The 21,727-nt window shown below is 34.7% G+C and overlaps 1 protein-coding gene across 35 annotated transcripts in view; it reads right to left on the bottom strand.

Annotated features, from left to right (window-relative positions):
• Positions 1 to 21,727, bottom strand: part of RAPGEF2 (Rap guanine nucleotide exchange factor 2) — a 257,227-nt gene that overhangs the window by 41,971 nt on the left and 193,529 nt on the right. For all 35 annotated transcript variants that reach the window (XM_024246099.3, XM_024246100.3, XM_063723706.1 and 32 more), the window contains 2 exons: positions 13,746 to 13,877; positions 3,356 to 3,533 (listed from right to left, as the gene is read on the bottom strand). In XM_024246099.3, the coding sequence (XP_024101867.1) occupies positions 3,356 to 3,533; positions 13,746 to 13,877 (310 nt within the window). The remainder of the gene's footprint in view (positions 1 to 3,355; positions 3,534 to 13,745; positions 13,878 to 21,727) is intronic.

Genomic DNA, 21,727 nt, shown 5'->3' with positions numbered 1-21,727 from the left:
CTGTTTGCAAGTAAACTGGTATTCAAATAAATGCTACTCCCTGTAGCAATTATATTGACAAGCACTTTTTTTTTTTTTTAAAGATGGCTTTTTATTTATTTGTAGGAATCACTATGGCTGCTGCTTTCTAGAGATTCTGGGAAACAGCACTTGTCAGCTATCAACTGAAAGTCTTAAATTTCCAAGAATGACAGACATGTATTTTAATAATCAGCATTTTCTTCCACAACTATTTTAAAATGAACAGATTCAAAAAAGATATATTAGTTTATAAAATGGTAACTTCCATATCAATCTATTCATAGGCAACGTTTCACCTATTTTTTTTTTTAAAGCACCTATGAGCAAAGATTCTGAATTGAAATGGTAAACTGAACACACTTCCAATTTACTTATTTAAAACAGGGGATTAAAAAGAAAGAAATTGGCAAGGGCAAAGAATGAGAACATGAAATGCAATTTTGGACACTGGAAATCAGCTGAACATGTGGTATCAGACCCAAGAAAGTGAACAGGGAATTGGAGAGTGAAGCCTGTTTTTAGAAATTGTAAATCAGATCAACATGCGGTATCAGAAACAGGAAAAGTACAAACCTAAGTCTTCAGGGGGTGAAACAGAACCATTCCACTCAGGCCACTCCCCTGCTTCCATCAGCTCAGCCTCTACTTTACTCTTCTTCACTGCACTCACTGCCTGCAATGGGTTTACTTGTTCACTTGCTGATCACGTGTCTCCCCTAATAGACTGCAACAGAACAAGGACTTTTGCCCTTGTTCAGCACTGAGTGAGTTGCCAGGACCTAGAAAACTGCTTGGTACATAGAAGGTGCTCACCCACATTAGCTGAATGAATAAATATAATTATCATACAATATTCATCTATAAAGAGTTAGCAATTCCCATAAATTATTTCAATTAAATTTTGAATGTCTAATCTAAGGTTTTGTGGTTTTTTTGCCTTTACTTTCCTAGAATATGTATATAGCTGAAATGGTTAAATCTTTTCCTCATATAAGTTTGTGTCACTCAAACTCATGTAACAAGCCACTCCACACCATCCTATATCTAATTCCAACAGATTCGGTTCATTTAATTGCTCTTCAAATATGTATTGGCCCAAGAGTTGGGGGAGTGGTACAACAGATAAGCGAGGCTCAGGCAAGGGTGGCTATCGACCCTGGATCTCGTGGAAGGATGACTCTCAACGGAAGTTGCTCTCATTTCCAGTGTTCTAAGAAACAAACCAGAGTCTGGGAGGCATACTCAAATCCAAAACAATTACTACACAACCAACTCTTGCTATGATGGAAAGGTGGATATAAAGCTACTTAAATTTTTAACCTCTGGGTACACTTAAAGTCATTGCAGCACAATTCATAATAGCAAAGACGTGGAATCAACCTAAATTCCCATCAATGATAGACTGGATAAAGAAAAATGTGGTAAATATACACCATGGAATACAATACAGCCATAAAAAGGACAAGATCATGTCCTTTGCAGGGACATGGATGGAGTTGGAGGCCATTATCCTTAGCAAACTAACAGAGGAACAGAAAACCAAATACTCCATGTTTTTACCTGTAAGTGGGAGCTAAATGATGAGAACATATGAACACACAGAGGGGAACAACACACACTGGGGCCTTTCGGAAGGTTAGAGGGTGGGAGGAGGTGGAAGTTCAGGAAAAATTACCAATGGGTACTGTGGGCGGCAAGCCACCCAGGTGCCGAGGCAAGAGACTGAGGACACGAGCTGTTCCAGGATAATAAAATATAAAACAGGAATAGTTATACTAGTTCTAGATCATAGACATGATTATATATAAATATCATTAATCATTAGTTAGTAGTACTTACTCTTTATTCCAATATTATAATAATCCTCGCTCTATAATCATAACCTAGGAAAAACCAGGCCAGGATAGGAGCTGAGGGGACACAGTGAGGAGTGACCAGAAGACAAGAGTGCGAGCCTTCTGTTATGCCCAGACAGGGCCACCAGAGGGCTCCTTGGTCTAGCAGTAACGCCAGCGTCTGGGAAGATGCCCGTTGCCAGGCGGACCATGGTCTAGCGGTAGCCTCAGTGTCACGGAAAAACACCGGCTACTTAGCAGACCAGGAAAGGGAGTCTCTCTTTCCCCGGGAGAGTTTAGAGAAGACTCTACTCCTCCATCTCTTGTGGAGGGCCTAACGTTTGTCAGGCTCGCCCGCAGTTATCCGGAGGCCTAACCGTCTCCCTGTGATGCTGTGCTTCAGTGCTCACGCTCCTAGTCTGCCTTCATGTTCCATCCTGTACACCTGGCTCTGCCTTCTAGATAGCAGCAGTAAATTAGTGAAAGTACTAAAAGTCTCTGATATGCAGAAATAATGGCGTAAGCTGTCTTTCTCTTTGTCTCCTCTTTCTCTCTGCCTCGGCTGCCAGGCAGGGAAGGGTCCCCTGTCCAGTTGACACATGACCCACGTGACCTTACCTATCACTGGAGATGGCTCACACTCCTTATCCTGCCCCTTTGTTTTGTATCCATTAAATATCAGTGCAGCCTGGCATTCGGGGCCACTACTGGTTTCCGCGACTTGGTGGTAGCGGTCCCCCGGGCCCAGCTGCCTTTTCTTTTATCTCTTTGTCTTGTGTCTTTATTTCTACACTCTCGTCTCCGCACACAGGGAGAGACCCACCGACCCTGTGGGGCTGGTCCCTACAGGGTACTAGGCTTAAAACCTGGGTGATGAAATAATCTATACAACAAACCCCCATGACACAGGTTTTCCTATGTAACAGACCTGCACTTGTACTCCTGAACATAAAATAAAAATCAAAAAAAAAAAAGAACAAAAACAGCAAAAGAAAGAAAGAAAAAAAGTCTCAACTATCACACAGCCTATATGCCACTAACCTGACATTTTGCTGTCTCCTTCCACCCACTCGTGTCTTCACACAAAACCAGAGTAGAAGCAAATCATTGTGACAATTTTACCCACTGCCTTTATGTTTACATACAGAAAACATGAGCTTAATAAAAATAGGGCTCACGAGAAAATTAATAGAAGTAATACTGCTTGAAAGGTTCATTTTAACTTTTTTTTTGGTCATAAACTAAGCTTAAGAAAGGGTTTATGTGGAAAGGGTTTACTAAGAAGTTTCATTCACATTATTATTTGTAGACTCCTGAAGGTAAGACTGAGTAAACCTGATTTTTTCCAATTTTTGTCCAACAAATACTACTGTGTATACAAAGGAAATTAATAAATTAATGATTTTTAAAGCCTACTAGTCTTGGGCTCTATTTTATCGACAATTTTGCCACTAAATCTTTTTAATTGCTCGTAGATTCATTTTCCTGTTCAAGCTTACCAATATCATCATCTGTCCGGTCAATTGGGTCCTTCTCTAGGCAGTCTCTCACAATGTCCCTACTCATCAGAGGATCTGACGCTCTCTCAATGTCTTCTTCATCATCGTCGTCCTCGGAATCCACTGCTGTTTCTGGCAACCCACTCAGGTCCATATCACCAGCCTCGCTTTCTGTGGCCTTAAGACACACACACAAAAATTAAAAACTATTTTAAGTAAATAAATCTTTGGGGCCCAAAGAAACAAGAGCAAGCCTCATTCAAAATAATGCTTTTGTTATATTTATTTTTCCATCCAACAACTATGTATGCACCAGAAACTACCTATAACAATTACTTTAACAAAATATGAGTGATTCTACCTCCTATTAAATTTTTGGTCAGGAATAATGACTTTATCTCAGTAATTTTGATTTCTTATCCTAGCTGTCATATGGCATTTGAAACATAATAGAATAAAGAAGAAAAAGATAGTATTTGTTTTCACTCCATTCTTCAAAGAGAATGGCTTAAGCTAACAGCTTAAGGGTGACAATTAATTCTGGGCAATTCCTTTTGCAGAATAGGTGTGAATTTATTAATGCCAAGAAGCCTGGACCATTTCACCCCAATTAGACAGTACTTATGGAAAAATGAGCCACAAATCAAAAGTAACTTGATAAATATGCAGACGAAACATTAACAATTAGTTGGATTATCCCAGTGACCACTGTTAAACTATAAATCGAGAAACACTATAGGAGACCATATGCGTAAAGGCAACATACTCCTTCTTCCCATTCATCAACACAGGTAATCACATCACTAAACTTCAAATTATCAAGATACATGCAAATTTTCTAAGTCACTGAAGTCACACATTTCAAGATGATCTCTTTTGTTGAACTAGCTCAATCCTAGAACAGTTATCCTTTCTAGGTCACCATGTAGCCTTTTGTGACTATCATCTCAGCAATATGTATGTATATATCGTACAGATCTTATTTGACATTATATATCTAGACTTCAATTATCAAGGTTAAGCATAGTAAAAATGAATTCAATTAAATATTAACAACATCAATCTTGAACATAAGTGTTTTTCCAAATGAAATATTAAAATCTTTAAAACATCTTATTATACAATTATTAATTTTGTAGAAAACGTATATTACAAAGTTCATCAACTTTAAATCATAGCCCATACGATTCTCAAAGATAATAAATACCTTTTTTAAGAAAAAACAAATATTTTTTAAAAGAAAGATAAAAATATAAAATACTGACTTTGATAATAATAATAAGCTAACACTAAATACTTACAATGTGTCACGTACTGCTCTAATTGCTATGTATTTATTAACTCATTTAATCCTTAAAACAACCCTATAAAGTAAAAGCCATTATTAACTGTTATTATTCTCTTAACAGGTGAAGAGAAATAATTTTTCCAAGGTCATGCTGCTGATAAACTGTGGAATCAAGACTACAACCCAAGAATTCTGGCTTCAGAGTCTTAATCGCAATCTAATCTGTCTCTTTTTAACATTCACTGAATATGAATGTGGCTTATATAAGGATCTATCCTTTTCCCATAATTTAATATTTACAGAATAAATTGTGCTATTTTCTTTTTCTTTCTTTTTGTTTTTTTTGAGACAGAGTCTTGCTCTGTTGCCCAGGCTGGAGTGCAATGGCATGATCTCGGCTCACTGCAACCTCTGCCTCCTGGGTTCATGCGATCATCATGGCCTCAGCCTCCCGAGTAGCTGGGACTACAGGTGTGCACCACCATACCCGGCTAATTTTTGTACTCTTAGTAGAGACAGGATTTCATCATGTTGGCTTGGCCAGTCTTGAACTCCTGGCCTCAAGTGATCTGTCCACCTCAGCCTACCAAAGTGCTGTGATTACAGGCATGAGCCACCACGCCCAGCCTGTGCTATTTTCCTATTTTCTTATAAACAAAGTTTCAGCTTTGTAAAGTCCCGGTTCATATCACAGAACATAAGATTTAATCCTACATTTTGAAATAATACAAGCATGTGTTAACAATGAGTTTTATCACATTTTCTGTTCTTTAGGTACAATTTCCTGAACTAAAATGCATATATTATTTAAAAAAGAAACTTAAGGGGAAAATAATTGAAGACAGAAAACCTAATGTTTATGAAAGTTCAAAGGCCTAGTCATTATAAGCAGAGATACTGCAGGTAGGAGAGTAATAAGCCACTGCAGCCCATACAGACAGAACTGTGACACACTCAGAAACACATCTCATAATTTAAACTCAAAATTAACTGAATCATTGCTAGATTTAAGAAGGAAACTGAAGTAGAACTTGATGCGATATAGTATGCCAAGGTTGTGGTTAGAGAAAATAGGTCAACGTTGTTATCAGCCCCTGACCCTGAAGTCTAGAAATACAATTTGCTAATGCTTGCTATGATCACATTTTTACCTCAGTTTCATCTTCACATTGAAGACTATTTATTACTCATCACCTTATATTTTCAAAAATATTATCAGTTCTCTATATAAACATTCTTTAATATTAGCATAGACTGAAGAAAGGACACTATCAAAGAAATTTTAAAAATATTTATTTTCAATAATTTATATAACTACTGGTTTTTCTTTAATTTTAAAACATCTAATGTATGCGAAAAGATGGGATATATTTTATACCATCCCAAAGAAATAATTATCATTTAAATTATTTATATTTAAGTCTTAAGCAAAACATAAAGACTTTCAACTGCCAACTGTATTTCTCTCTCCCAAACTGAACCTTCCACTTTATTTATTTAAAAGATCACAGTTGCTTGCTATCTCTATGTGCATTCCATGCTTTAAGAAATAAACTATTCATAAAATAACATTCACTAAACCAAAAATTTAGAGATTATTATTTAGAATAAATATCCATTTTACCTTAAAATACTACAGATTCTCTAAATCATACTTTTTAAAAGAACCTGATAAACAACTTTTCAGAGACCTACTAATTTCATAATACCACTGCCTTGTGGACAAGATGTTTAGAGATTGAGTGGAGTTAAAAGTTTAAGGAACACAAACTGGTCTCCAGGAGGAGTACTAAACTTAAGAAGAGTACCTAGAATGTTGTATTTACTGTGTGAACAAACTCAGTTTTGTGGCTCTAAATCTCACCTGTACTATTCATGATGTGATTTTAGCAAAGTCACTTAACCTCCACAAGCCCATCTTATCATCGATGTAAACTGTAGATACAACTTCTTACTATTCATAGGACTGCTTTTGGATCAAATAAGGGAGAAAGCAAGCCAGTCTCAAGCTAGATCAAAAGTCCCTTCCCCAAAGGGATACAGTCTTCATCTTAGAACTTGCACACCTTCTACCTCTCCCCATACCAGAAATGAACCTTGCACACAATTTATATTTGTGGAATTTGACCAAAAAACCCCACAAAATTGTGTTAAACACTGCACTCTCCTTATATACTTGTAAAATAGTATCTTAGACTAACTGCACAAATGCATTCTGGCCAACTGGTTCATATACCAATTATAAAAATAGTGATCCTATATTGAATGACTATCATATGTATCTAGCACTAAAGTTGATGTTTTAAAACGTAATAATCTTCATATCAATTCAGCAAGTTAGTATTACTAACCCTATTTTACAGAGGAGAAAATGTCAAAGACATTAAATAAGTTGTTCAATGTAAGCAAAACAAAACCCAGTAACTGTTCTAGGACTCACAATCAGGTGTGACCAACCAAGAAATACTAAGTACTCTGCACTTCGCTCAACATTCTCCATAGTCTTATAAAAAAAAAGTTGAAATATAATACAATAATAAAATGTTTTCCACTTTGCTAAGTCATAAAAGATAAAAAGTTTAAATACATATTTGCCTATAAACATACACTTATTGTTTTCTAGCTTCCTCCAAATAACAACACTACTAAGACTCACGCGTGTCTTTAAACCTTTTTTTCTAAATAAAGACACTAAAACAGACGCTTTATATTTAAAAGCTTATCTGGATATATTTGTTTCAGGAACAAGGAGAAAGGTTTACATAGTTAAGTTAGCCAAATAACTCCTGTCTTAAATTAATTTATCTTATACATGTACTGACTAACATAGATTCTGTTGTCCATTAGTATTTAAATAGTGATATTCTTTTAAAAACAATATTCTCAGATCAATGCTGAAAGCTCCACTATTTAAATCAAAAGGGACTAAATACATTATGCTATTGTGAACAGTTCTTGAAACCAATTTATTTTACATTTTTTAAAAAAATCAAGAAAATTCACAAACAAAAAAATTTTTATGCCATAAAGCTCTACTGAAGTATTAATTTAACTAAAATAAAAATCAAATACTGCATGTTTTATCAGTAAGCACTTTAAAATCACCTGCCAAAAAAGTTTTGCTTATTAAATGCATATATATGCCTAAAAGAGAAGAACAATTTTTTAAAGCTCTTAATGTAAATCGTTAGGTTGCTTCCCCAATATTACAATCCTACGAGGAGTATATAAAAATGTCTATAAATGCTTATTTTAAGTAAGAAAATCTGTGCTAATTTGATAGGCAGAATAATTTCATATTTAAGTCCTTATATGTTCAATTACTATTATGTTTCAAATACTTATTTAAGGTGCAGACATTTGCATTTTCTTTTCTGTAAGTTACCAACTACTGTCCTTCGAACATTTTAACATTGTGAGCTGAGTATTTTTCTTATTTGCGTAAATCAGTTATATTCTGACTTTAAATCTTCATCTCAATTGATGTTCTAATTACAAAATGTTTTGATCCTTTATTAAAACATTCTTTGCTAACTCTTTAGTTTATCAGGAATTTATTTTAATTATGATACAAAATGAGAATACAAAATGATTCCCCAACCCCAAAGACCATTTATTGAATGATCCATCACTTTCTTGATTTGTGAAGTTTCCTCTATTACATATTACATCCTTACACATGAGTTCAATTTTGCTTGAACTCTCTGTTCTATTGATCTATCTATTTTGTACAACTATTTCTGGTTTGCCTAAGCCACTCGCTCTGATCCTGATGGCCATACCATTTAACCAGGACCTTATCATGGCTAGAAATGGCATTGTCTCGTATCACTAACTTAGGCATTAAAGCTTTCAATCACCAACAACCTTCTATTCTTTCAATATGCCCCCATCTGCTTCTAAGGTAACCCTTTTTCAACTAAAGAAGGATCTTTGCTCAAGACTCTACTACCTTCTGTGTCCAGTGTTCACACCTCCTGTCTTAACTTCCTTTCATATCCAGCTTATATTCCCTAGTCTATTATTTCAATTACATTCATTCAACACATCTTTACTGAATGCCTAAAATTTCCTGGCACTGTACTAGGCTCTAGGGGAAAAAATGGAGGCAAGAGAGACAAGTTCCCTGCCTTCTTGAAGGTGTCATTCTTCTAGGCAGAGAGACAACATAAAAATTAATAATTGTTTCAGTTGGCGTCTAGGAAGGAAATAAAAAGATTAGGCAGGAAAGGAATCAAAATGGAGGACTTCCTTTACAGAGGATTATAAAAGAACAATTCTGAGGAGATGACACTTGAAAACAAAGGCTGAAAAGGCACTTGAAAACAAAGGCTGAAAAGGATCAAGCTAGGAGAAAACATTCCAGGCAGAAGGCATACAAAAGCTATGATCTGCAGTTAGAAAACGCTTGCCTTGTTGCTCGACCTGTCTTTGTATTATACTCACTTAACAAACTTCAGTCCTGGGTGAAGTCAAATCCTTGCTTTCTTTGTGCTTACTGTGGAGAAAATTACTTAACAGAGCAGAGGGAAATCACTTTATATTTGAGGGCACTAACTCAATTGAATCTCCATTTCTCTGGTCAATTTGTTCTCCTACTCTTTGCAACTATTATTTCAAAATTTCTCTCTCCTTAAAACTCTCTACCTGCCAACCCCCTCACTCTCAACAAATGAACTCAACTCTTCCGAGAGAAAACAGAAGTCTAAGACAGGAACTCCCACAACTCCCAAACTCCCCAGGATGTGTTCCTGTTAAAACAGAGGAATGTTTCTTCTCTTAAGGTTAGTAATTAAGAATGACTAAGAACTCACTCATGAATTCCTCTCTTCCCACCATCTCAGCAACATTATGCTATCCGTATCTCCCTGGTGTACAGCATTCAAATTCAATCTCTCTGTGTCCACCTCGTGAGCATTTATTCTCACTTCAATGTGACAGGAGACCTCTGAAATCAAACTGTATGAAGATTAAATGGGCTGCCAGGGGAGAAAGTTGCTCACCCTTGGAATTGTTCAAGAATAAACTGGATGCTTGATTCACAGGAGAGAAGCAGAGGATTCAAATGCAAATTTGGAAGTTGAACCAGGTGCACGTCACACTTCTCATTTTAAGTTCTGATTCAAAGATAATAGAAGTGGTCTACTGAAAATCTCTACTAAATGTTAAGTTTTGCATAGCCAATAACTAGATCCTTAGATACATCTATGGATTTTTCCTTATGATGGATATATACTTACAGGCTATCTGCCTGTCATCAAATTTGAAACAAATAGCTTTGACACTTAAGCAACTGAAATGATGCACAGGGATCCTCTTCTTCACCTACACCCAAAGATAAAGCCAGACAGCAGGCTGCAAGCTCCAACTATGTTAGAGCAATTAGGAACTCTCACCCACACTCTGGTTTCACAGACAATCAGATGATAACCAGGGGCAGACGTACCATCTGCATTTCCTCATGTACTTATCCAGCCTATTCAAGGTAAAAGCACGTATGACTAGAATTCCCCTCAGAATATGCCTCAATCGATTATACAAACAATCGATTATACAAACAAGTAACTTTTTTGCTTTTTGAGACGGAGTCTTGCTCTGCCCCATAGGCTGGAGTGCAGTGGGAAGATCTCAGATCACTGCTGTGACAACTTCTGGGGCTCAAGAGATTCTCGTGCCTCAGCCTCCTGAGTAGCTGGGACTATAGGCATGCATCACTACACCTGGCTAATTTTTGTATTTTAGTAGAGATGGGGTTTCACCATGTTGGCCAGGCTGCTCTTAGATTCCTGGCCTCAAGTGATCTGCCTGCCTTGGCCTCCCAAAGTACTGGGATTACAGGCATGAGCCACTGCACCTGGTCAAACAAGTTACTTCATTATCTTAATAGATTTACCTTTTAGGAGTTTCATTCAAGTTTGTATTTATTTGATGAGAACAGTGATAATTGTAACCTCAAGCTGTATTCTCACTACAGATTTTCAAGATGTATAATAATAATCTCCAAGTTTAGAGGACGAAGGCTCTGCCATAGTATTTCAATTAATATAAACTAAAGTACAGCTTTTATGTATACTGTTCATTGTTTTACACAAGGGAACTCTTCGATAAATGTTTAGAAAAATCAACTTTCAGAATAAATGGTGTGTTTGTGTGTATGTGATGAGGAGGTAAACCGAGAAAAGTATATAACTAGTATACTATCTCTTTAAAAGAAAATTATTTTTCAAGATCTACTAAATTTAGGACCTAAATGAATATGTCTTGTATTGATGGTATTCTTAATTGTTCACTAACTTTCAATAATCAAAAAAATAAAAACAGCACTGACTAAATACAACAATGATCCTTCATAACCATATTGTCTCTAAAGAAAGTTACTTTTATGGTTATTTCATGCCACAGTTCCTAATAAGCCAAGAGTTATTCTTTGTAAAGTAAGAATAATGTTATTTTGCTTGAAACCATATACAATCCAATAATAATAGAATGTATTTGAAGGCTCAAATAAGGATATTTGTGTATATTTCAGTCTCTTTTCCTAAATTTGCACACATTCGAAGCTAATAAAATGTTTCTTAACAATTAAAATTATTTTGTTTTAAAAACATTTTTGGAATCCCATAGCTCCGGCTTATTTTCTATCCTTCAGTATCATAAAAATTTATTTTAAGCAGATACTAAATCTAAAGGTAATTTTTTAAAAACACAAGGAAGATAATTCAATGATCCAGTCTTATTAGGCCCTTCCTTTTGTCACACTCAGTATGGACTTTAATAAGAAAAACTTGTAATATAAGACAAACCTACAGCCAACAGCTTACTGAACAGGGAAAAGTTGAAAGCATTCCCCATAAGAACTGTAACAAGGATGCCCACTTGCCCACTCCTATTCAAAATAGTATTCTAAGTCCTAGCCAGAGCAATTAGACAAGAGAAAGAAATAAAAGGCACCCAAACTGGAAAAGTGGAAGTGAAATTATCCCTGTTCACTGATGGAATGATCTCATTACATATAGAAATCCCTAAAGATTCCATCAAAAAATTGTTAGATTTGATAAAAGAATTCAGGGAAGTTTCAGAATGCAAAATCAATATGCACAAATCAGTGGCATTTCTATACAACAATAACAATCTAGCTGAGAACAAAATCAAGAAAGCAATCTCATTTGCAATAGCTACAAAAAAAAACAAAATACCTAGAATATATTCGACCAAGGAGGTGAAAGAGCTTTACAAGGAAAACTATAATAAACACTGATGAAAGAAATTGTAGATGACACAAACAATGAGAAAACATCCTATGCTCATGGATTGAAAGAATTAACATCATTAAAATGACCATACTGCCTAAAGCAATATACAGATTGAATATAATTCCTATCAAAATCCCAGCATAATTTTTCACAGAATTAGGAAAAAAAATCCTAAAGTTCATATGTAACCACAAAAGAGCCTGAATAGTGAAAGCAATCTTGAGCAGAAAGAATACATTATACTACAAGGTTATAATAACTAAAACAGCATGATACTGGTATTAAAATAGGTACATAGATCAATGGAACAAAATAAAGAACCCAGAAATAAAGTCACGTATTTACAGCCAACTGATCTTTGACAAAGCCAAGAAGAACATATACTGGGGAAAAGCCACCCTTTTCGATAAATGGTGCTGGGAAAATTGGATTGCCATATACAGAATAATGAAACTGGACCCCTATCTTTCAGCATAAATAAAAATCGACTCAAAACAGATTGAAGACTTAAGACCCAAAGCTATAAAAATATTAGAAGACAATCTAGGGAAAATTCTTTTGGACACTGGTCTAGGCAAATAATTCAGGACTAAGACCTCAAAAGCACAGGCTACAAAAACAGACAAATGGGACTTAATAAAACTAAAAAGCTTCTGCACAGTAGAAGAAATAATCAACACAGGGAACACATACATAATCTGTAGAATGGAAGAAATATTTGCTAACTATGTATCCTACTGGGGACTCATATCCAGAAGCTCGAACAACTGAACAACAACAACAACAAAACAAATAATCCCATTAAAAAGTGGGGAAAGGACATGAATAGACATTTTCAAAAGAAAACATACAAACAGCCAACAGACATATGAAAAAATGCTTAATACCACTAATCATCAGAAACATGCCAATTAAAACCACAATGAGATACTATCTTTCACCAGTCAGATGGCTGTCATGAAAAAGACAAAAATAGTAACAGATGGTGAGGATGTGGAGATAAGAGAACACTTATATGCAGCTGGTGGGAATGTAAACTAGTACAACCTCTGATGAAAAACAGTATGGAGATTTCTCCAAGAACTAAAAATAGAACTACAATTCAATCTACCAATCTCATGACTGAGTATCTACCCAAAGGAAAATAAATCACTGTATCAAAAAGATACCTGTACCTGTATGTTTATTGCAGCACTTATTCACAATAGCAAAGATATAGAATCAGCCAAAGTGTTCATCAACGGATGACTGAATCAAGTACAGTACATATACGCAATGAAATACTATTTAGCCATAAAAAATGAAATCATGTCTTTTGCAGCAATATGGATGGAAGCGGAGGCCACTATCTTGATTGAAATAATTCAGACACAGACAGACAAATACCACGTTTTCAGTCACAAATGGGAGCTAAATAATGTTTACACATGGATGCAGAGTATGGAATGATAAGCAGTGGAGACTCAGAGCATGAGGGAGTAAGGGGTGGATAATGAGAAACTACTTAATGGGCACCATGTAAGTTATTGGTGTGATGTACAACCTAAAAGCCCTGACTTCACCACTATGCAATCTATCCATGCAACAAAATTACATTTTTACCCCACAAATTTATACAAATAAAAAAAGGAACACTTTGATAACTCGTCATAGCAGAGGCAGTACAATTAGACAGCAGTTCTACACCCTAAAAATAACATATATGAAATAAACATTAATATTTTATGTACTTACATGCACATGTAATATACACACATATATTTACTTTATAGATTCTATCAGCTGAGAACCTTAAAATTTCTTGGAATAAATGAAAATGAAGCAAATGACAAGGAAAACATCCTCTTACCTGGTAGATATCAGAAAGACTGCTGCTTCCAGAATCACTAGTGATACTACATCCTGAATGACTAGAAGAAACGTGGGTCACCTGTGGGTGGAGACTGTCAGTAAGATGCAGTTTTGTGAAATCTGCAGGAAGCTACGGAAGGAGCAGGAAAAACTAGGATTACAATCTGAATCAAGAACTCCAAGAAGACATTTTAAAATTAAAATATCATATTTTATTCTATACCATTGAACAAAAAATGGCATTTATTTTCCACATTCACAAATTACTAAATATTGTCTTATTTACCAAAAATCATATAATAATTTTTAAAGTGTATGAGCACACATGAGTCTTAAATAACACTAAATTCAATGCTTTAAATCCGTGGGTTTGGTTATTAAGATAAACTTGGGTATTTAATTTAGTAAGCTAAAATTTTCCAATCACACGTCAATGAGCAAATTAGGCTACTACTATTTATTAGCCATCACAAATGTAACTTTGTGGCAAAAAGCAGTTTAACAAGAAAACACATTAAAGCTACTTTTATACCCAAATGATGTTTAAAGGTTAAAAAAGAGAGCATCTTAGAATTGATGAAGTATACTGCCATACAAGCAACTGTACTAGGCTCTACAAAGAAAGAGAAAAGAATGCCATCAAAGATCTTAGAATTGAGAAAGTTATGGACAACACTTACCTATCCTCATATACATAAATATCATAAATATCAACTTTCTACATGTCCATGTTTAAATAAAAATAGTCTCTATTAAAATAAACACATTCACTAAGCATCCCTTATATGTTTTGCCACCCCTTATATACCAGAGAAAATGCATTAGAAAAAAAAACCGCTCATACATTGGCTTCTTTGACAAATATTTACCGAGCCCCTTTTCTCTTATTATGCCCTCGTCAAGTGAGAATCTAAGAAAAGAGATGTAAGGTTCTTAAGAATCTTACACTCTTATCAGTTATTACCAATTCTTTTGAATAAAAAAAGACATTATATTTATCTATAATATCACACAATTATACTACTGAGCTAATAATGAAACAGCATTTCAAAATACATGTTAACTAGCATCATGAGATACTGATAACACTCCCTTTTTCCTGCATATTGATCCTATTTAGCTGGCAAATAATTATAAATATAAGGACTAATTGTTAAAACTTAAATAAACGTTAACCTTAGTAGTATTCCCATCTACCTTTTGAGGCTCATTCCCTCCCCCTCCAAAATGTTATTGCATAGTTTAGAGTAAGCCTCACAAGGGAGACAGTTCAGATTTACGACAATGATCAATGGATTTTGATACTTCAGAGCTCCAAGTAGGCAAAATGTATTTATATCTCATAATAATTCAGACCTACTCTCTGAATAGATTACACCCCTCTCTACCTTAAGTGAATTATATTTAACAATATTTACATACAATCTGTTTAGAAATAATAACTTTATGGGATACAAGGCATACAAAGGGAAGATTTAAACATAAACTTAATAGGGGCATATAATTAGATGCCAAATAAATGGAGAAAAATCCATTGTTGAGGGAGCTTGGAGAAGTGAAATAATCGCAAACCTATCTTACCAACAGTGTTTTTAAAGAAACTGGTAATTGAAGATGTTGTAAAATATGTAATATTTAGGAGAATAACAACTTATCTGTAAGGGATAGGCAAATTCCTCTAAATTCAGAATTTATATGTTTCATTCATAATGTAGAATAGTGAAGTATTTGCAGGACTTCTTCAGGAACAATTCAAAGACAGAAGTTTGCAGATATGTATTAATGACTATAATTTTACCTATAGCTAAATGATGGTGATCAGATACGAAAATAAATAATAGGCAGGATAGATACCCTTCATCATCTTAGCTACACTTCCATTTAATTCAGTCACTTACTGCAGAAGGCAACTGGGGAAACATTACTTTATGGCTTAGAGATGTTAAAAGGCATCAATCAATACATGTAATCAGAGAACAATAAACTGATTTCTATTGATTATCTTTTACAGACATGACTCAGGTTGACATACAACATAGTGTGATTTTTTAAAAAAAATTAATGTGTCAAATGAAGATAAAACTATCTAACGAATTTTTACATTTCATTTATTCAGGTCTCACAGAACTCTCTTCTCTTCAGAATCCATCATCTGGTCATCTTCCCTGACTAAGAATTCACTGTATGGAGAGCACTAGGAGCTGTAAGAGCTCCAAGCCTAACATAAGAGACATTCATCCAGCTTTTAGATACCTCAATCTATCATCTGTGCCTATTTACAGCCACAAATATCAGAATTACATGGAAATGTTAGGCCCAGAACCATAAAGACTGTCAAAAGAGAAAGAAATACTTTTGCTTTTAAAAATTCAATTATATTTAATAAATACTTATTGAGTATCTGGCATGTCATACACTCTGCTAGCGGCAGAGAGTATCAAGATAAGTAAGACATTCCTAACTCCAAACCTCTACTACCTCCAAATTCACTGTGACAGGTGTTACGAACAATAGAAAATAAAAGTTTTTTTTTTTAATTTTTATTTTAAAGACAGGGTCTTCCTTAACTGCCCAGGCTAGAGTGTAGAGACACAATCATAGCTCACTGTAGCCTTAAACTCCTGGGCTGAAGTGATCCTTCCAGCTCAGCCTCCTGAGTAGTTGGAACCACAGGCACATGCCACCATGTCCAGCTAATTTTAAAATTTTTTGTAGATAATAAAAGGGTCTCTCTATGTTGCCTAGGTTGGTCTCAAACTTCTGGCCTTAAGTAATCCTCCCTCCTCTGAGTGCTGGGATTACAAGTGTGAGCCACTGCAAACATTGTTTTTATCCCTTTCTCCCCACTATCTATGTTCTTTGCAGAATGGCATGAAATAATGATATATTAAAGTAAATGTATATATAAATTAGCATTAATTAAATACCTTTTAATATGAGATATGTAAGAATAGATGCCATGTTCAAAAAAACCTTAAAATCTTTTCCCACCAATTAGGATAACAATACTATTATTTTTTCTTTTTTCTTTTTTTTTTTGGAGACAGAATCTTGCTCTGTCGCCCCGCCCCAGGTGGCGTGTGGGTGGCACAATCTCAGCTCACTGCAACTTCCATCCTTCCGGATTTAAGCGATTCTCCTGCCTCAGCCTCCCAAAGAGCTGGGATTACAGGTGCCCACGACCCTGGCTAATTTTTTTTTTTTTTTTTTTTAAGCAGAGACAGGCTTTCACCATGTTGGCCAAGCTGGTCTCAAACTGCTAGCCTCAAGTGATCCACCTGCCTCGGCCTCCTAAAGTGCTGGGATTACAAGCATGAGCCACCACATCTGGCATTATTATTAAATTTTATTGACAATACACATCAGTCAAGTTACGGAATGGGAGATGTTATAAAAGGTGTTCTCATAAGGAAAGAAACTGAAATGCACTGATTTGGCTCTGCCATGACACTCTAATGGAATAGAGGCCTGAGCCCATGCCTAGGAAAAATGGAGTTTCTAGGAGGCAAACAAACCATGTAGGGGTTGAGAGTCAGGAGGCAGACACAGGGGCAGATGCCCACATTTAAACCCAAGGGCATCAGGGCAACACAGATCTGAGAAATATATACAAGGCACAACATGACAGCAAGCATCCCTTACTCTAAACTTTTTTCTAAGCTTGACCCAGTGCCAATTTAAATTACTATGTATCAGTATGCTATTTAATTAAATTACAGATTAAATTGAGGTTGTGAATTATCTTGTGACTGTAGCCACCATTTATAACAGAAATTCTGTTCAAAAAATAAAAAAAATTTATAATGCTAGAAATATACAGTAATTACCTGAATAAAATCAATAATTAAGTTAATTAAATGAGAAAGTAACACATTTTATGTATTTTTAATACCAATGTATTTGCCAACAATTCATTAAGAACACAATTCTAAGGAATCTTTTCACCTATATTTTTCATTTTTATCACTTAAATATTTATTTTAATATTCAATTATATAAATATATTACTGCTCAAATTTTTGTTCCTGGAGCAAGCAACATATAGTCCTAAAAAACACCATCTGTGAATCACAATTTTAATAAACTACTCTTAGGCAAATGGTTGAATCATAGTTTAATCACAAACACTGCTAAATACATAAGAAACAAGGGTAATATTTAAATCAGATTCTTAAATCAGATTATATTAATTATATATTATATTTAAATCACATTATATTTAGGTTTATGCATATATAAAGTAATACATAAAGTATATTAGTATTAAAGTATATAAAGTAATACTTTATATAAGTATTACTTTACACTTTTAATACTTTATAATACTAATAAAGGACACTATATTTTCATTCAGCATTCATCCATCATTTATTGAAAGCCTGTGTTGTGAGGACTGAATAAATAAATGGGTGTGAAGGACTTAGAGAAGTGCGTGGCACACAGGAAGTAATACTTTGTATAAGCATAAACCTAAAACTAATCGTAGTTTCATAAAACCTTGGTATCATTTGTATAATAGTTGTTTTTTTGTTTTATTATGTAGGACAAACAGATGCTACCATAATTAGCTTTGAAAAAGTAAATTCTACACATTATTTAAGTCTCTATAATATATAAATAGGAATTTGATAATCACTGATTAATCTAATGGTTGGCATTTATAAAATTACTAGCTAATAAATGAACTCGATCTTGAACATAATGAGTATGGATGCCTTGAAGTCTCTGATACCAATAAGTAAATACTCGTAAGTAAATAAGTAATAATAAGTTAAAAAAAAAAAAAAAAAGTTAAATTGGTAAAATACCTAAAACTGTTGACAAACAAGGGTGGCTGCCCTTCTTCTTCCTTTCCGTCCTGAATTACTGATACAATTATTGATATAGCCCAGCATCTGTGGTACCAGATCCCCAAGTTTTGGGGATGAGTTTTGTGGAATTTTATTATCAACAGAGGCTTATTCTCTCTTTTTTTTTTTTTTGTAAAAGAGAGTTTCATGGTCCAAGATACATATCATCATCATCTTAGGACTGCTGAGAAATCCAACAGTTAAAAACAAAAAATACTGTCTGTTGACTGAAATGTATTTAACTGATAATTTCCCAAACTAATCTTGGAACCACTTTAAGTAACAGTTACAAGAGAATGCACGAGGTTTGGGGTGATGATCACTGGAATCTAGTCAATTTTCCCAGGCATCTTACCTTGAATAAAACTACTTAAAGTAAAATAAATATTACACTTAGTGACTAAAACCAACTTTATATTTAAGATGCATCACTCAGAATTTACCCAAATGAACACTGCTTTCCCCATATCATTGTCAGGGTTTTGAGTCTTTATGTTCATGTTTTTAATCTCTACAAGGTGGAGTAAGTATATTCCTAGACATATTTTCTATTTTTCTCTGAGGTATTTGTAAAAAATACAGGATACTATATTTTCATTCAGCATTCATCCATCATTTATTGAAAGCCTGTGTTGTGAGGACTGAATAAATAAATGGGTGTGAAGGACTTAGAGAAGTGCCTGACACACAGAAATGACTAAAGTGTTAAGTATACATCATCATGCACCAGACTCTGCAAGGCGCAGGTCCCTTCCAGCTTCCTGATTCCTGTAGCTGGAATCTAAGCCTAGATGCCAATGGATTATTGAGCTATCCCCAGAAAGGGCTTTCGTGGCCAAACTCACCCAGCTATAGACACGATCTTTCACTCCCTCTGGAACTCAAGTTATTTTAAAAGCCATTCATATTGTTTCTCTTTCTCTAGGCATGCACATACATACACACCCACACTGTCTTCTTTTTTTTTTCCTTTCTGCTATTAATCTTTTCAGGTACTACTAGTTCTGACACTCTGACTTGTTTCTACATGCAGCTTGATGAGGCAGGAAATTTTTTAGTAGCTCATTTTAAAGACCAGTTTATAATCTGATCAACTTTTATTTCTTTAAATCCTATCTCTGTAAGAACACCAGAAAAAGTAAACATTTGGACTTTTAAATATTATTCACCACAGTAATTTTGGCTCCTTTCATAACCCCTTTATATATACCCTAGATACAACACTCATCCTTGAAGGCTTCAGATATCAGTATTCCACAAAGCAAAGAGAAAGATTTTTGTAAAATATACAATTTATTTTGCTAATAAATATATATAATGTCAGAAAACAAAAGTTTTCTAAACGTGTCATGAGTTAATAACTTAATAAACTGAAAAGATAAGGCCTAATGTTTTTCTGATTAAACTACAGGTAGACTTTTTAAGGTGTTGATGTAACTATGCTTTATAAGAATAGGTCTGCAAAAATTTATTTGCTTTTATCTACTGGAGAAAACTGCCAAAATTAACAATTTGTAATTACTTAACATTCTTCCAGTTTCTTACCAGGCTCAGAAGACAGAAGCCTCATGTTAGCCATCTATGGATTAATCTTCTGTTCAACTACCTCCTAAGTCAGGTGAACCTGGGCAAGTTAGTTAACTTCTGTGTACCTCAGTTTCTTCTATGAAATGACTATAACATAATAGAGTGATCAAATGAAATAATCACTGTGGTCCAAATAATCTACCTTACATATGCCTCTCTATTCCTTCTCATTTCTTCTGTCATTTTTCCAGTCAACATCCTCCACCACCTTAAGCCAGATATTTTTCAAATTCAGTGGAAACAAAGAAGCCAACCAAAGAAAAACAACTTGTTTTGACACTGTCATACCTAAAACTACCATTATGGTAGTTCACTTACTACATATTTCCCCAAAAGTCTACAAATTACCTTTTAAATAAATCATGTATTTATATGGAGAGGAACTCACTGCTTAGAATACCATAATAAATTTTGCAAACTAAATAACTTCATTTTCATGATATGCTTATAGTTCAATTACTCTCTTTTATAAATATTCAAATTTCTGTAGTTTAGAATTCTCTCAAAGTGGTAACAAATTGGGTAGTTTTGTGCATTTATGTGTATTGATTGCCTTATTATATTTGACTGCAAAAGCCTCGAAAATAATATGTATTTGGCACAGACATATGCTACAAACTAAGTATGGGAAAACCATAAAACTTTGCTCCTGCCATACGGAGCACACTGCCTCTTAGAGGACAGTCTGAACAGAAACACCACTGTGTTGTGTGTTTTTTTGGGGTTGGGGGAAGGGATGCATTTCAAACGTTCCTTGCTACTTTCCTATATTATGATAATGTTTTAGAGAGAGTTGTAACAGAGAGGGCTTGATAAGATGTGGCTTATATAATGAGTATTTCACATGGCTTGCTGTCCAAATATGTATCTTTATGTGGTGGAATTAGCTACTGAAATATGGTACCCTAGCCCTCTCCCAAGGCAGAAAGGAATTAATTCTTATGTGTACGAAATAGGGACAATTTAAACACACTTGGGACCCCGATGAGGAAAATAAATAATCAATATTAGTGAACTGGTTGAAAACAGGCTATCTGTCACAAGGTGACTAATGTTTCAAAGCAAATACTTTTAGGAGGGTTTTTCCATTGAATGTTCAAAGAAAGCATTGAGTAGAAAGGAAACCTATATGAACTTTACTTCAAAATGGAAGAGAGGAATACTTCAGTGTGATGAGAAACTGCATGATCTAAGTATCATGTATTTCAAAATGTGAGGCTTTGCCCCATTTTTCCAAAGATAACAAAATTAGATCACCTGTACACCAGTTACTATGTGACAGGCCCTACTCTAAGTACTTGCATACATTAGCTTACTTAATTTTTACAACACTCTTTAAAAATAGGTATTAGTAGGACTATTTTATGTAGGAGGAAACCTCAGATGCAGAAAAGTGATTTGCATCAAGATCACACAGCGAGAAGGTGATGGAAACAGATTCCAGCCCCAGATGAATGGCTAGGGAGCACACACTTAAGCATTAAACTTAAATATATTTATTAATTTACTAATTGACCTGAAAATTCTCATGGATATTGATGAA

This window comes from Pongo abelii, chromosome 3 (genome assembly GCF_028885655.2).
Source record: "Pongo abelii isolate AG06213 chromosome 3, NHGRI_mPonAbe1-v2.0_pri, whole genome shotgun sequence".
Lineage (NCBI taxonomy): Eukaryota > Metazoa > Chordata > Mammalia > Primates > Hominidae > Pongo > Pongo abelii.
This window is presented reverse-complemented; position numbering and strand designations above follow the sequence as displayed.